Source organism: Triturus cristatus, chromosome 4_1 (assembly GCF_964204655.1).
Source record: "Triturus cristatus chromosome 4_1, aTriCri1.1, whole genome shotgun sequence".
Lineage (NCBI taxonomy): Eukaryota > Metazoa > Chordata > Amphibia > Caudata > Salamandridae > Triturus > Triturus cristatus.
The window spans coordinates 476,290,055-476,306,925 of record NC_140585.1 but is presented as its reverse complement, the minus strand read 5'-3'; the positions used below and the strand labels follow the sequence as shown (position 1 = coordinate 476,306,925).

At 43.9% G+C, this 16,871-nt stretch overlaps 1 protein-coding gene across 11 annotated transcripts in view; it reads right to left on the bottom strand.

Annotated features, from left to right (window-relative positions):
- PIK3C2G (phosphatidylinositol-4-phosphate 3-kinase catalytic subunit type 2 gamma) overlaps positions 1-16,871 on the bottom strand; it is a 2,048,585-nt gene that overhangs the window by 1,815,216 nt on the left and 216,498 nt on the right. For all 11 annotated transcript variants that reach the window (XM_085652678.1, XM_085652687.1, XM_085652677.1 and 8 more), the window contains one exon: positions 2,765-2,847. In XM_085652678.1, coding sequence (XP_085508804.1) covers positions 2,765-2,847 — 83 coding nt within the window. The remainder of the gene's footprint in view (positions 1-2,764; positions 2,848-16,871) is intronic.

Below are 16,871 nucleotides of genomic sequence, written 5' to 3'. Positions count from 1 at the left end.
AGTAATAATGGATAATATTTACAATAAATCATTCGTATTTATTTTGTCTATTGTGCATGGTTACTACCTCATGTCTTTCAGATCCAGCATAGCTGTGGATCGAGACAGACCATAACCCTCTCTAGCAAGGAACCAATTGTTGCAAGGATTCTGTGTAAACAGAACTACGCATGGTATCACAGAAAGTCAGTATTTATGGACTGAGTCACCATACCACATCAGAACCCCAATCTTGACTAGCTCCTTGTGTCTTACCTGCCCTCCTAACCCTCCCAGAGTAATATGAAAGTTGGCACCCTAGAACACAACTCCTTAGTCCTCTCAGGGAACCGTGGAAACAGATTTCAATTTTCTCACTCATGCAGGACCATAAGAAAGAAAACAATGACACGAGAACAGTTTACAATATTTATTAAAACGATTGTGCTCTATTATAAAACAACTGTGCTGTGAATACAACTCTCAGAGAACAGCACCAAGATTGGTCTGAACGGCCTGCTCTGCTGCTCAGATGTTGACTGTGAGCCTGCAGCATTTCTCCAACCCAGCTGTAGAATCACTCATCTTGAAGAAATCCAGGACGACCAACCAAGCATACATGCGCACTTCTAAGTGCCACCATCTGCCTTTCATGGCCCGGCCTGCACGCATGTCAGAATCAGTCAAAGAAAACTAAAATGATATTGTTTGTTTATCCTTTCACTTTTCTCTGACTAGTGGGGCGAAGCTCCTCCGCCATTATGGAGGAGCCGCCCCTGCTAGAGTCCGAGGGAGAAGGTTGAGAGCGAGCTCGGCAAAGGGAACAGAAGGCCCAGTGTCAGAAGGAAGCTGACATTGCGAGGAACGCCTGCTCCAAGCAAACAGAGTAACAGAGTGCCGCTCTAGGTACAGCAGTGGCTAAGAATGGCCCCACCAGCTGGCTGTGGCTCAGGGCAGTGACTCTCAATAACCAGGCAATAAGCTCTTCAAGCAAAAACAGTTTGAAGAGGTGGTGGCTAAGTACTCAGGGGACAGTGACAGCCTGGAGAGCACTAGTAAGTCTGCCTTCCTTCAATTCCACCTTGCGCCCTGACGGAACTGCCTGACAGTAGAATGCAGAACTAGCCCTCCTTGTTAGGAAATGACAGGGGAAATTTCTTATCCATGACACGGTGTCTACCAACTATGAGGTGTGCGAGCAGAATTATGGCATGTGTGTGCTGTAATCTAGTGGTCAGTGCTGAAGGTGTATGCTGGCTTGGCACTTTACACTCTTCAGGAGTACCCGGGTATGGTTTTTAAACATGGCTCAGAGGGAGCACTGGAGTGGATACCCTTCAGTGACCCTACATAGTTATGTAAGGGCATCGAGGGGTATGTACTGCACTTCACTGCCGTGCATACCCCTCAGTTCCATTGCCTACCTATTTAAGGGCAATGAGATGTCTGCACTGTAGATGTAGATAGCTGTGCCCACTCTGTCCTCTCAGGGAATTTTCATGTAATTCTGAAGTCTTCAGCAGAAGGAAACTACTCCAACTCCGCCCTCCCCTAGATTTTATAGACTAAACTTTTGCTCCTTGTATAATTAGAATCTGGCCTACATATAGCACCCCTGACTGTCTCTTGAGTTCATGAATAGCGTGGTCATCAGGACAGAGACAAGAATGTTTTTTCAGATCATGTTTATAAGGTCTCACTTTTAAAAAATAGATTGCTAAAGCATGACGTGGTAGCATACTTTCATTTACAGACAGCTCATTTTCACTGAAATGGCCACAAAAACGTCCACTCAGTTTTACTAATAAAACTATATAGTGTGTGGAAATTGGCTGGGTTTCTGCAAGAATATTTATCATTTGCACATCACCAAATCAAGTGTTCTGATTTCTTTTGATCCTATTAAAATCTTTATCACCATCACACAGAATTACAAAAAAATGTATGATTTCCTAAAGTCCCAAAATATATTTTGAAATGTTTGTACAGTTCATTTACAAGCTATATAAATGTTGTGCATAAGGAAAAAAAGCTTATGCTCTACAGCCTTTAATTTCACATGCTGTACAGCACAATTTTCAGACAGTCCATTTTACAAAATCCTTTAACTTTGCAATCAGAGAAAGAAAAGCAAACACCAACCTTATGGATTAACAAGCAGCAAAGCGTGAGAAGACATACACTGACATTTGACCTCTGTCTTTAAATGCAGAGCAAATGAGACAAGCTAAAAACAAGATTTAAAAGGTATCTTTATTGCTCATTCAATTTCTGGGGGAAGAAAACACCAGTTCTTTGTCTTCTCGCCAAAAGGGGTCAGTCAGTAGGCCCTAAAATTAGCTTGCCTTGATAAAAAATCTGAGGAGTGGGTGAGAAGGTTTCAAGAGGATTGGTGTAAAATACACTGTAATCACAAAATTGCTGGCATTTTATTTTCTCCCGGCTATGAATAGAATGAAGGAAAAAGCAAATACCTCTAAGAATCTCTGAACAAAACGGTGACGGAGAAATGGTGTGAATATGTAAAGCAGCAATGAGAAGGGAGGTATAGAAAGCTAGGAGGAACGAGATGGTTGCTTGAGAATCAAATGATGAAATACTTAATATGATAGTGCCCCTCCCAAAAAACAAGGGTATTCTGCTAGTCAATGAAAAAACATTAATACATTTATATTCAATGTTTTCACTTACAAAATAATGAACGAGGTTCAACACATCATTAAAATGATTTTGCTGAAAATGTTTTCCATTTTCAGTCACACAACATGTATGTTTTTATTCTTACCTTTTTACAGTGTCACAAAAGGATACAAGTCTGTCATTACTTCCTTGGGGTATGTTCAGTAAGTCAATTGACCATGCAGGTGCCTTTAAGAAAAGAATGAAACAAAGAACAGTGTTTGAAAATTTAACAGCAGCGTTCTAAATTCACCGCTTATTTATGCTGCAAATGTAAACTAGGTAACAAAAAGTGTTATCTTTGTCATTTTAGAACAGTTAAAACAGCGAGTCATTTTACTTTAACAATAATAAGTACAAGTGAAAAATATATTGTCAGTGTAGAAAGATTAACATTTCATGAGGTTCTCAACTGTCCATACAATCATGTAAGGGAAAATAATAAACCAACTCTTGGACACATCCCACATTGGACTTCAACATTCAACCTTGAATCTCTTGAAAAAGGAAGGACGCCTGCAAAGTTTTTGTGACTTCACCTTGAACATCCTGGAAACCAAGGGGCATATTTATGTTTCCTGGCGCATCCCTGCAAATCAGCAGGGATGCGCCAGGAAAGGCGTCACGCAAGTGTACCCTTGCGCGATCACAAATGCGCCGCATTTACAATGCAGCGCATCGTGGCGCAAGGATCAACAGATGCGTGACGCATCTGATGGCGTAAGGGCGGCGCATTGCTGGAGTCGTGTCGCAAGCACAACGCAACTCCAGCAATGTTTAGGGGCTGCCCATAACTAACATGCTGCATCATGCCTTACGCCTGCCCTCATTGTTCCCCGTTCGTTTCGGTGTGTGCAATCTTGACCACTTTGCTGGGCTCTTGTATACGAACACGGATACTTTGTCACCCCTATCGCACTATTTATATTAATTTGGGATTACTTGGGCGGGAGCCGCCTTTCATTGCTTTTCTGTCAAGGCGATGTCTGGACCACGCCACTTGGTTAAGCGCCACTATGATTCCCTCCGAACTCCGTGTTTTATTGTGACATATCCAACAAAGGGTTTTTTCAGTCCCCTTGGACAAGCGCGTTACCTTTTCAGTACTAGCCAACCTTCAGTTGGTACACAATGCGCGTAAGCAGCCTATATTTGGACTAATTTTCACTTCTCAGTAGCTCTGTGGATCGCGAAATAATGTATATTTTCCTCCCCCCCATTTTTGACTAATATCTCCTGCAATTAAGTCGGCCTTCTCTCTATTAGGCCCTGCCATATGCAACATGCATTTCATTTTTAATTAATGTATCAGTTTTAGATATTTGCTTTGTGACCTGTGCATTGAGCGTCCTCCGTCTCTCTAGTTTCCTCCCCCCCTTTTTTTAACATTTAGAGGCCAAACTGTGATTCACTTCACCATTTTTTACTGATGGTTTGACCACGGTTATCCACGCAGCATTGATTACTGCCTTGTGAAATTTGGGAGAATTGGACTTCTATTAAGTAAGTGGATTATATTCTGACTAAAACTTTCAATCCAACTATTAAGTAAGTTTTCCCTCGGACCACCCATTTAGTGACACCTTATTATTTCAGGTGTTTGTCACTCCCACCTATCCTGGAGCCTTGGAGCCCTAGTGTCCTTGACGCAAAGTTTGTACCTAATAGGCTTTCACCCTCAATACGGTAAAGATAGTGACTTATCCCTATGTACTCGTCCATTTAATTTTCGTTCTTGGACCTGACTTAATCCTTATCTTATCTTTAGGTGCCCCCCTCGTTACACCCACACCCTTGACCTGAGGAAGACCCCGTCAGTAAGGACCTGAACTAACCTACATGGGTTAAGGGGTCGAAACGTCGACATACCATATATGCCAGTACCATCAATAGTGCAATGTGCACTGTGTTTGTTCTATTGTATATGGCCGTACAAATGACTGTATACTGAATGAAGCATTCCTCTGTGATTATGTGGCATTGAGCAACATGCCTAACAATTCGATTGTGATATTGTTTAATGTTTTATGTCACTTGCCCTATTACCTCACTCAAATCACCTTCCTCACCCTCCTTTCACCCAGTTGGGCACCCCAACGTTTTTTCTCTTTTATTGTTTGTAAATTGTTGCTTTAATTAAAAAAATGATCATTTGCTTCGTGTGATTAAATAACACTCTTGCATTATCTAATTGTTTATTACTAATTTTTGATTTTGCATCTGATTTTGCCTTTCAAGCATTATTGTGCTGGGACCATTTTCTTATATACTGCTTCAAGCAGGCCAAGGTTTTGACGCAGCAGCGTCGGAAAAGTGACTGAGTGAAACCTTGTAGATTTCACTGCGTCAATTTTCCGAGGCTTTTTCCGATGGAACGCCCTTCCTACATACCTTAAACCTGACGCAGGTTTAATGTGGCGCAGGGCTTTACACCGTGACTCATCTCCATAGATGCGTCACGATGTAAATGGGGCGCAACGTGGCGCAGGGTTTATGCCGCCGCTGCGTCACAAAAGTGACGCAACGGCGGTGTAAAAGTGGCGCAAGTCTAACATAAATCTGCCCCCAAATTATTTGTTGAAACACAGTGGCAAGTTGTATATTTTGCATTCATGTGTTCGTTCAGCTTGGAATTTGTATTAATGTTCATAATTTTTGAAAGAGTGAATTGGAGTTTTCCGATCAAAATGCTTTACATACTGACAATGTCTCTGTAAATAAGGCCATAACAGTGTTTTTTAACACTAGTGTGCGATGTGACCTAAGCAAGGTGAATAATGAATTGGGGACAACAGTAAGCTATAGCAATAGCCTTCATTACTCAGGACAAGTATGGACAGAAAGAACAAGTTGAAAATTTGACTTGTAATGCTTAAAGAGCTGAGGAGTTGACTGATGTGGCAAACTATTCTCTCTGTAGAGTAGAAAGTTTGAAAAATAGATTGAAAGGAGTTAATAAGATTATTAGAGATGAAATGTGTAGGAAGTGTTTGAATACATAATGTTCCACATGTGGGTAAGATTAATGAGGTTGAGATGAACACCTCAACAATGATTCATATATTTGTTATCTTAGAGGAGAGGGGCTAGACAACATCTGATGCTGAGAGTCTGGACTGAGTAAGTGGCAAGGAGATTGTTGATTGTAAAAGCAAGGGGATAGGGAGCATCGGCAAATGATCAGGTTTTGGGAGTAATTTGTGTTGCTTTTGAACTGACTCAGAGCTATTTTAAGTTTCAAAGACAGGTCTCAGATGAGGTGTATGCATGGGGGGATGGACGATAGAGGGCCATGTACTAACACTGTTGAAAGTAGCTAACAACACTAACAAGTAATAACACTAACAAAATAGTGTTTTGAGACTCGCTATTAGGAAGCGGCGTTCCCTTCCTAATTGCGACTCACAAGCCATGTACGAATGTTTTGCGACCGCAATTGCGGTTGCAAAATGCTTGCAATTTACTGCCCTCTTCAAGAGGGTGGGAAGGGGTCCCCAGGGCACACACTACCCTTTGCAAATGCAGGGGAAAATATTTTTTAGGGGCAGGCAGTGGTCCCAGGGACCACTATCTGCCCTTAAAAAATTAAACGAAAACATTAATTTTTTTTTATTTTTTAAATGCATCCCATTTTCCTTTGCATCCCATTTTCCTTTAAGGAAAATGGGCTGCATTTAAAAAAAAAACTGTTTTATTGAAAAGCAGTCCCAGACATGGAGGTCTGCAGAGCCCAGCAGGCCACCATCCCTGAGAGGGCCAGCCATTTCCAATGGGGTTGCAAATTGCGAGTGCCTCATTAATATTCATGAGGCTCGCATATTGCGACCCCATTGGGAATCACAATTAGTGTCTCTGACACTGTTGTACATTTAAATTGCAACTCACAATTTGGAACTCGCAATGGAGCGCAAATTGCGAGTCGCAATTTACACTGGTCGTACATCTGGCCCCTAGTGGTTTGCCATGTTTGAGTAGGTAGGAGACTGTAGAGAGGTATACCACTGGAAATACAATTTGGATAACAAACATGGACTGGGAAAATTATACATGCAGTTATTTACTTAATCTTTTTACCCACAAGAAATGTTATACATTTATCGCAACATAAATATTTCCCCTTAGATGCTTCATTAGCTCTTTCAGTCAATTGTTTTTGAAGGCCAGAGGAACAGGACAGCTGTGTTTATATCATTGACTCTACTACGGTGATTGACAAGACTGTGGTTTCTCTAGCTTTACACTTCATACCAACTACATCAAGTATTGAGTTAGAGTATGTTGTACAAACACCATCTTCAACAAGGTGCCACTGCTACACAAACAACAACCATCTCTGCAAAAACAATTTACTGTGAACCGCCAAAAGAATCTATATATGTTAGCGATGGGATAGCTGATTCGCTGAGGTATACATCAAGGCCAGGCAGGAGCCACCACTCTAGTCAGGGTAAGCTGGATACACACTAAAAGATAACCTGTGCTCATCCTCTGGTAGCTTGGCACAGAGCAGTCAGTATTCTCTAAAGAGGCAAAGTGTAAATAATGTTTGCAGCAAACCCACAGAAACACAATGAATACTCCACAAAAAGACTCCACAGGTTTATAAAAAAAGATTATTATACTATACACAAAGCAAGACCAAAACGACAAAAATTCAATGTATAAAAGTTGAGATATTGAACTTTGAAGGAATAAATGCTGTAAAGTGCTAGCAAGCAGCACCAAAAAGGTTACTTTAGGTTGTGCTGGACCAGGGCAGAATCAAAGTTCAGGCTGACTATGATGGAGCGTCAGCCTGGTACAGGACCCACGAACGCCCCAGTGAACGAAGTACCTTTTCTGATCACAAACAATGAGTGATGAGCCGGATTCTGCCACGCAGTCGAGGGGATGCCTTAATCTAACTAAGCTGCAGTGGCATTGATAAGCTGTCTAATGTGTCGATCTCTGGAGGCATAGCGTTAATTACAAGGCAATGCACCGATTTTACTCATGCAAACCGGTCGATGCGCCTGTTCTGCTACATGCAGACAGAAGATGCATCTAAATCCATGTTCTACGTTTATGGCCCGCTTCGAGTGAGCCAGGCATAGGAGAAGGGGTTGAGACTGATATCCCTGAGTTTCAAGTAACAGGAGTCAAGCCGACAAACCCTTTGAGATCACTTGGAGTGAAGGCAGAGTCCTGCTCTCTTTCAGCGGAGTCAGAGATCAGCAGGCAACAGGGCAACAATCAGAAAAGCAGGCCTTCCAGTTCAACAGTTGAGTCTTTCAAGCAGCACAGCATCTTTTCTGGCTGTGTCTGATTTCAGGGGGTCAGAGACCCAGTCCTTATACCCAAAAGTGTCTTTGATGTGGGGGGAGGGGTGGTGACTTCAAAGACCCTCTCTGAAATGCAAAATGATACCTTGCAACCCAGTTCTATCTACCAGGCTATCTGTGCTGGGTAATCAGTCCTTTGTGTGTCAACAGGACACGGTCTATCGAAGTGAAGTGTTAGCCCCTCCCTTTTATTCTGCACAGGCCAGGCTTCAGAATACAGATATATGTAGATGGGTACTCAGACACACTTATCCTTCCTGTGTTGTTGCTGTCTAGAGGGAATGCATAAAGTGCAGCTGTCACCCATCCCAGATGTGTATTGGAGACAGGCTGTCAGCCACATAGAGCAATACGTGCAGAGAAATGTCAACTTTCTAAAAGTGGCATTTCTAAGACAGCAATGTTAAATCCAACTGCACCAGTAAGGAGGATGCATCATTACCATTAAAAAAATATGACACATGAAAAAGCTTCTTCTCCCTGATCAGGAATTACTGCTTAAAAGTGTATTAAGGAATTCCCAATGCAAGCCTATGTTAGGGGTAGGCCTCACAATAGACCCGCTTGCAGCTATCATCAGAAGAGACAAACTCAACATTGTCTCCTACGCCGACAACACCCAGCTGATTCTCTCCCTCACAAACAAACCCACAGCCGCCAAGAGCAACTTCCACAACAGGATGAAGGCAGTCGGCACCTGGATGAAGGACAGCTGCCTCAAGCTTAACTCAGAAAAGACCAAAGTCCTCATTCTGGGCAGCTCCCGCTTTGCCTGAGAAGACTCCTGGTGGCCCACAGTGCTCAGAACCCCCCACATAGGACCAAGCACCAAACCTCAGCATCTTCCTAGACTCCTCCTTTCTATGAACCACCAAATCAACGCTGTGATGTCACCCTGCTTCTACAAGCTCCTCCTGCTTCTTCTTCAAGTTGACCACCACTGAGTCCAGGAAAACAGTCACCCATGCACATTTCATCAGCAGAATCGACTATGGCAATGCACCCTATGCTGGCACCACACAGAAACTCCTAAAAAAAACTGCTGTACGTCCAGAACGCCTCCGCCAGCCACATCTGAACATCCCACACCCCAGCCACATCAACAGCCACCTGAGAAACCTGTCAATAGAAGAATCACCTTCAAGCTCCTCACGCATGCCTACAAAGCCTTCCACAATGCCAGACCTGCATACCTCAACCACTGCTTCTCCTTCAAGCTCCCACCAGGCATCTCCACTCAACCCACCTGAGTGGCCACTATCCCATGGATGCGCAAGACCACGGCTGGAGGAAGATCCTTCTCCTACCTCGCCGCAAAAACTTTGCCTCTGCACCTCAAGCCATCACCATCGCTGCCGCAATTCAGGAAGGACCTCAAGACCTGGCTCTTAGACTCAACCGCATATCCACCCCCAGCTCACACTCAGCGCCTTGAGACCCTCACAAATGAGTAGTTGCGCTTTGTAAGATATCTGATTGACTGATAGATGGTGAAAAAATAAGTTGGGTGTTTGTCACTATCAGGACATGTAAAGATCAAACACACACATCCTACCTTTTACTTACATGGCAACCAGCCCTCTGGGTAACTAAGGGCCTACCTTATGGGAACTTGTATGTAATAAATGGGGAGTTTAAGGCTTGGCAAGTAGTTTAAAATGCCATGTCGTGGTGGCAGTAAACTGTAAACAAAGGCACTGCACTAGCAGGCCTGAGACAGGTTTGAGAGGCTACTTATGTGGATGGTACAATTAGTGCTGCAGGTCCACTAGTAGGATTTTAGGCACAGTTCCTGGGTATATGGTATGCCACTTTACATGAGACTTACCAGTACATCAAATATGCCAATCCAGTATGAACCAATGTCATCATGTTTAGGGGAGAAACACATGCACTTTAGCGCTGGTTAACAGTGGTAAAATGCTCTGAGTACCAAGGCCAACAAAAAGAATCAGCAAAAACAAGAGGTAAAAAGCTAAAAGTCTGGACACCACTACTGCTGATCTGGAAGGCCTGCTGTTCTGTTTGCTGCCCTGCTACCCGCCCGCTACTCGCTGACTGCTGAATGAGAACTGGACTCTGCCTCTACTCCAAGTGATCTCCAAGACCTTGCTGGCTTGCCTCCTGTTGCTTGAGACTCAGGGACATCAACGTCTCTACCCTTGCTCCTGTGCCTGGCTCACTGGAAGTGGCCCAGATACTTGCAGCACTGATTTAGACGAATATCCTATCTTTGTGTAGCAGAACCGGTGCATCGACCAGGTTGCGGGCATAAAACTGGTGCATCACCATCAGCTTTGCCTCTGGAGATCAGCGCATCAGACAGCGTATTGCTGCTCCTGCAGCTTGGTGAGATAAATGCATCTCCTTGATTGTGTGACTGAATCCAGCACATCGCTTGATGCATCTCGACTGTGGCACCCATCTGCGGAACTGATGCATCGCATTCAGTGGGTGGAGAAGATATACACATTCTACACCTGCAGGCCTCAAGATCGACACATCTCACTATTTGCGACTAGGAAAGGTGCTTTGTTCGCCGGGGCCTGCGTGCGTCCTGTAGCTGGCTGGCGCTCCATCGCAGTCAGCCCAAACTTCGACTTTGCCCCGGTTCAGCGCAACTTAAAATAACCTTTTTAGCGCTACTTGCTTCTATTCCTTTAAAATTCAATATCTTAACTTGTATACAAAGGATTTTTGTCATTTTGTTCAGAATTTTAGAATACATTTTTCTAAACCTGTGTGGAGACCTTTTGTGATTCATTCATTGTGTTACTATGTGTGTGTGTTCCACAAATACTTGACACATTGCCTCTTCAGATAATCTTGACCACTCTGTGCCAAAGGGTGAGCACAGGTTATCTTTTAGTGTTTATCTAGCTTACCCCGACTAGAGTGGTGGTTCCTGCCTTGCCAGTGTGTCCCATTTCTAACACTTGTGATCAGCGGTGAGGATAGGACTTGTATTTCTGCAATACCATATAGTAACTCATTGTGCACTACAGCTCTATACTCAGACAAATTCAAGCCTTTTTTAATTCTCCCCGGTTCTAACATCTTTTGATTTTTCCAAAGTCCGTTTGCCTAAGCCCCATTTTTTTCTGCAATGTCTGTGGTCCTACCTGGCAATATGGATTTTGAGCTGGCCAATCTGGAGGCATAAATAGATGTCCAGTCAAGGGGTTCTGCCAAGAGAGAAGGGTGTTCCATAAGTGAAGAGCCAAGAAGGCAGAGCTTCAGACAGCCTTAAGAGCATGGACAGCAGCCTATCCAGAAGGAGAAGTGGATGAGGATAAGGGATCCCACTCTGAGGAAGGATGTGAGTGGGACCTGACAGAGGGTCCTGTCATGAGGCCTACTGAGGGATGGGGCAATTTTCTCCCAGGACTGGAACGCCACTCTAAACCAGACAGAAGTGTGTCATCAAAGAACCTGTACCCAGTGGAGCTGGAGAACAGGAGGAAGGAAAGAAAAACTAAAGCTAGAGCTTGCGAAGATGGATAAGGACAAGGAACAGACTCTTGATCTTGCTGAGCTTGAGAAGGAGCAAGCTCTAGAAAATAAGTGGATAGCCATGGAGGAAAGGAAGATAGCCCCTAAGCTGAGGCTCAGAGAACTGGACATTACAGCTCTCCAAGTGGGGTCCAGCAACAACAATATTTGTGGCAGCATACTTGCAGTGTCTTCAGATGAGTCCAGATTACACATCCCTAAAGATATGGTGCCCAGTTATAGAGTGGGGGATGACATAGATGAATGGTTGGCAGCCTATGATGTGGCTTTGAAAGTGCACAGGTTCGCAGAGGAGGTCTGGGGGGTAGTTGATAGCTGTACATACCCACAGTAAAGAGAGACACACTCCTAACAATAGAGGTGGCCGACCAAATAAAGTACACTGCCATAAATGTCATTTCAGTCAGAAAGTTTGGGCTGACCCCTGAGAAGTACAGGCAACGGTTCAGGGCCAATCACAAACTCCCTACCCAAACATGGATGGATTTCTTGGACTATGCTGGTAAAACACTGAAGGGCTGGGTGAAGGGCAGCAAAGTTAATGATTATGAAGGGTTGTGCAACTTGTTTTTAAAGGAGCACATTTGCGATACTTGTTTTCTAGAGCTGTGCCAACACCTGATTGATAGCAAGCTTACCGACTCCAGGAAGCTTGCTGAGGAGGCAAGCCTCTGGGTCAGCACTAAAATGTCTAAAAAGGTATTGGGGGGGACTCAAAAAATGGCGGTCAGGGTTCCTACCACAGGAACTGAGTGAGAGAATATGGAGTTCTCTTCAGGCCCCCAAAACAACTCACAGGGGAAAGGGTCTGGTTTATATTCCCAATCTGGCCACCAGAAGCAAAACTGCACTGACAAAGGTCAGAAGCCCAAGCCTATCAAGTGCTGTGAGTACTTCGAGTATGGGCAACACAAGGGTGATCCTAAGTGTATAAAAAGAGCACCACCTCCCACTGGAGGAAGTATTCCAGGGGTGGCTAGTGTAGTGTGGGGGAGGGGTTTGTACCAGATTTTTTGGGGGGGAGTTTATTGGGGTTACCATAGTGTCCATGGGTGACAGGGAGATGGTTCCAAAGATCAATGTTCCCTGAAATACTACCAGGTATAGGCATTGGGTCACCATCAATTGGCGATGGGTGAGGTTCCAAGGGATACAGGAGCCAGTATGACTATGGTAAGGAGTCTGGTGGTTTTCCCAGAGCAGGCATTCCACCAGGTTGGAGTGGCTAACTACAGAGGGGGTCTCTATCCAGTAGCCCTTGTTCCATTTGATGGGTGTGGGGTTTCAGTTCTCCTGAAAGTGGCAGTAAGCCCTGCCATGCATGTGGCCTGTTTGTTGGGTAACCGCCATGAGCACTCTACCTGGAAGGAGGTGGAGCTCAAGGCCCATTTTGAGATGTTAGGGGTAACTGATTGGATTTATGATAGCACATTGTCCATGGCTGCCCAGGATGGGAGTGAAAAAGGTTTGGAGCCTGGAACAATGGCCCAGCTGGCTGCTAGGAAAGGGAGTGGCAGCTGGCATGGAAAACCAGGCCCTGAATGTACCTCCAGTGATATGGATGGGGAACCAGTAGTGGACGCCTCAGAATCCACTGAGGAGGACATTGCTTTCCCTGGTGACCTGTCTGACCTTACTTGAGGGCATGTGGAAGGAGGACCCACCAGGATGGAGTTCTGTAGGGCACAAGGGGATTTTCCCAGCAGGTGATGCCTGTGGTAGTCACGACATTTACTGGGAGGATACTCTCCTGTAGAGTAAGCCTAAGGCTCCTGAGCATGGGACAGCAAGGGCCCTGGTGGTCCCCCAATGCTACAGGGCCTTCCTCCTGGAGCTGGCTCATGAAATTCCCCTGGCTGGACACCTAGGCCAAGGCAAGAGCTTTGCAAGTCTTGTCCCCGAGTTCTATTGGCCTAGGATCAAGAATGCCTTAGATATGTTAATTGGGACTTGTGCGACCTGCCAGGCCAGGGGAAAGGCAGGGCAGAGGCCTAAAGACCCATTTAATCTCTTGCCTGTCATCAGCACCCTGTGGTAAATGAAAAAAACATGGCAATCAGAAGTACGTGTGACAACAGGAGGGTTTATTCTTTAGGATAAGAGTCATAGGTTACAGGTAGAAGTTGGTGAAAAGGAAGCCCTACCGGGAGCAGCATTCTTGCTGCTTAGTCCACTCGAACCAACTGACATTTACTCCAACCAGGCATACATCAACATTCTATTCTCCCACATTCACTCTGGCTGAGCAGCAAAGAATATATAACTAAGAAGAGTTTGCATGGCATTGAAAATGTCAATCAAGGTAAGATTGCAATGCACAACATCTATAAAATGAGGACAACCCAAGACAGTAAAAATTCAATTACATGATACATAAAATAAACAGGACCAGAGAAGGAAATAATAATACAAAGTCAAAAATAACAGATACATGTTCCAACAATCCTCACAGGCAAAACTAAGGACAAGGGGAAAACACGGGGTTGAACCACCCACAGTCTCCCCTCTCTACACTCAGTAAAATATTGAGTTGCAACAAAAGTGACACCCCACACTAGTCACCAACTCTACAACATAGCTCAGGGGTGCTATATGTGTGCCCCAATGGGTGCCTTGGCAAAACCCCTTGACTGGACATCTATTTATGCCTGTAGTACTAGAGGCACTCTTATGGTTTGACACCACGTGATGACCTTTGACTACCATCATTTTAATTGACTTTTTGTGTTTTATTTTACCCTAGCATGAATGCACGTCCTGCTTATGCCTTGTTTCTCTTGAAGATTTCTTCTAGTAGTTTTAAAGTGGGAGCTGTCACAGAGAAGAATAGCTTGCCAGGAACAGAATGGGTGGAATGTGCATTTGAAAGCATGAGAGAGAGAGAGGAAGAGAGGTGTGGAATGTACTCTTTGGTCTCAAAGTGCAGTGTTATGAGCAGTGGTGCTCTAATGTGCATTATGTTGTACACTGAGAGATGAAGTGTGTTATGCTATAGGCAGTGGTGCACAATAGTGCATTGTTTTGTACATTGGGAAGTATTATAAAGTTCCTACTTTTGGCTTTGACATGCCCTCATGTCATCTTGAATCCTGATTCTATTTTGCTTGAGCTTTTTGTGCACACAGACAGGCCCCCTGAGTGCCCAAATTGTTTGGGTTAATCATGTTCAAGGTTGCTTTGTTTTTGGACAAGAGATTGTTGAATGTACCAGAGGCTTTCACCATTGTTATGCTTGGCCAATGGCTATAATCATTTGAATTCTTTTGTTTGTGATGCGTGAGTGAGTAGGAGTGCACATCCAAGGTAATCATTTGCTGTGTTTAGTGTATATATCTTTCTGATTTCTTGCAGGTTATCCAGAATAGCTTGCTTGTATACTTGTGTTTTATTCACACTATTATTCATGCATTTTAACAGTTGCCTTTGCCAAGTGTGTTATTATTGCTTGTGTATATATATATATATATATATACATATATTACCTACTGGCGGTCGCCAGTAGGTAGTTATAGTTAGGACCCTGTTTCCATAGGAAAACTGCAACATTCTATTTTGAATAACTTTGGCGCCGGTTGATGAATCCTCGCGAAATTTTCAAAATAGGTGGGGCGCTACGCTCCGCTCCTACCCTGAAAGTCTCGGGGTGATTCGTCAAGCGGGGGCTGAGATAAAAGGGGGGTCCCAAAACACGTTTTTCCCATAGGAACTTTAGACACAGCTACAGCCCGAACGGCTGAACAGAGTTCCTTGAAATTTGGCAGAGAGGTAGTCTACAGGTCAAGGAAGTGCCTTTTGTAGGTTTGGTGTAAATCTGTTCAGTAGATTCTGAGAAAATAGCCTTTAAATCAATATATATATATCTGAGCCAGCTTACGGTGCGCTTACCGTACGCGTACGGTGACGTGCGCGAGCGCGATTCTGATTGGCTGTTCGATCTAAGTAAACATTCGAATCGGTCGAAACCAGGAAGTGGCGGCCGCCATTTTCTCTCTCGCACTCTGAGGGGGGCAGCAAAAACAAAGACAAAAAACATCTAAAGGGGCAGTACATTCAGTTCTTAACCAACCAGCATCGATATAGGTGTCCCCAAACAACCCCCAAGCCCAAAAAAACTATTTTATTTATTTTCAAAAAATCGCCGATTACGCTTACCGTACGCGTACGGTTAAAATTAATAATAAAAAAAAAAATTATCCACACTATCCCCACCCCGTGTGCAAATGGTGCCCGAAGGGCACCATTTGTGCATTGCTTATAATTTATATGAAAGTACAAATGAATACCTTTCACAACGAAGCGCATAATATGTCCCCCATGTGCGCACATGGCCCATCCCGCGTAACGTGGGCACGCGGTGCGCGCAGCGCACCGCGTGACCACCGTGCGTGCACGGCACTAACTGCGTAAAGTGGGCGCGCACGGTGAAGCGCACCGTGCGCGCACGGAACGAACTGCGTTAACTGGGCGCGCACGCCACGAATGGCGTAAAGTAACTTAGCATTTAAAAAACCGTACAAATTCACTGAAAAAACCACAGGTTTCACACACGTTATAGTTAGGAATTAGCATTTAAAAAACCTTGCAAATTCACTGAAAAAACCATAGGTTTCACACAAGTTATAGTTAGCTGTACATTTCACTCGTAAAAAACCAATGAAATTCCCCAGTTATAGTTAGTGCAGGCAACTATAACTCACGCGACCGCAATCCTCTGCTGATGACATATGTGTCTTTATGAAAAAAAAATATTTGTAATATATGTATAGCTAAAATTTATTGGAAGAAGACATGGGCAAATAAGTGTCTAAATACAGTATTAGCATCAGCAGAAGATTGCGGTCGCGTGAGTTATAGTTGCCTGCACTAACTATAACGGGGGAATTTCATTGGTTGTTTACGAGTGAAATGTACAGCTAACTATAACTTGTGTGAAACCTATGGTTTTTTCAGTGAATATATATATATATAAATATATATATATATATATACACACACACACACACACACATATATACATACATTTTAATGTTGTTCATTTGACATCCGGAAAAGCCTTTCTGTTAGAGAGAATTGCATAAATAGAGAGTCTTTGATGTGTTTCATTTTATAAAGAGAAACCCCTTTCTAGGTGGTGTTGTGTTATATGTACTGCTTCGTAGTGTTTGAGCCATCGTGTGGGAGTGGTATTTTCGGAGGGCAAAGCAAGACACTGCCCCATCAACTAACCAGACAGGTAGATACAATAAAGTGCCATACCTATGCCCCTGCGAGTGCAAAACATATGCCCCAAGAAAAGCTTTGGGTGCAAATAAAATGCCCCTCCCCAGCAATTGTAAGTAAATATGATAAAAGTATTGCTTGGGTAGGAGCTCACAAACC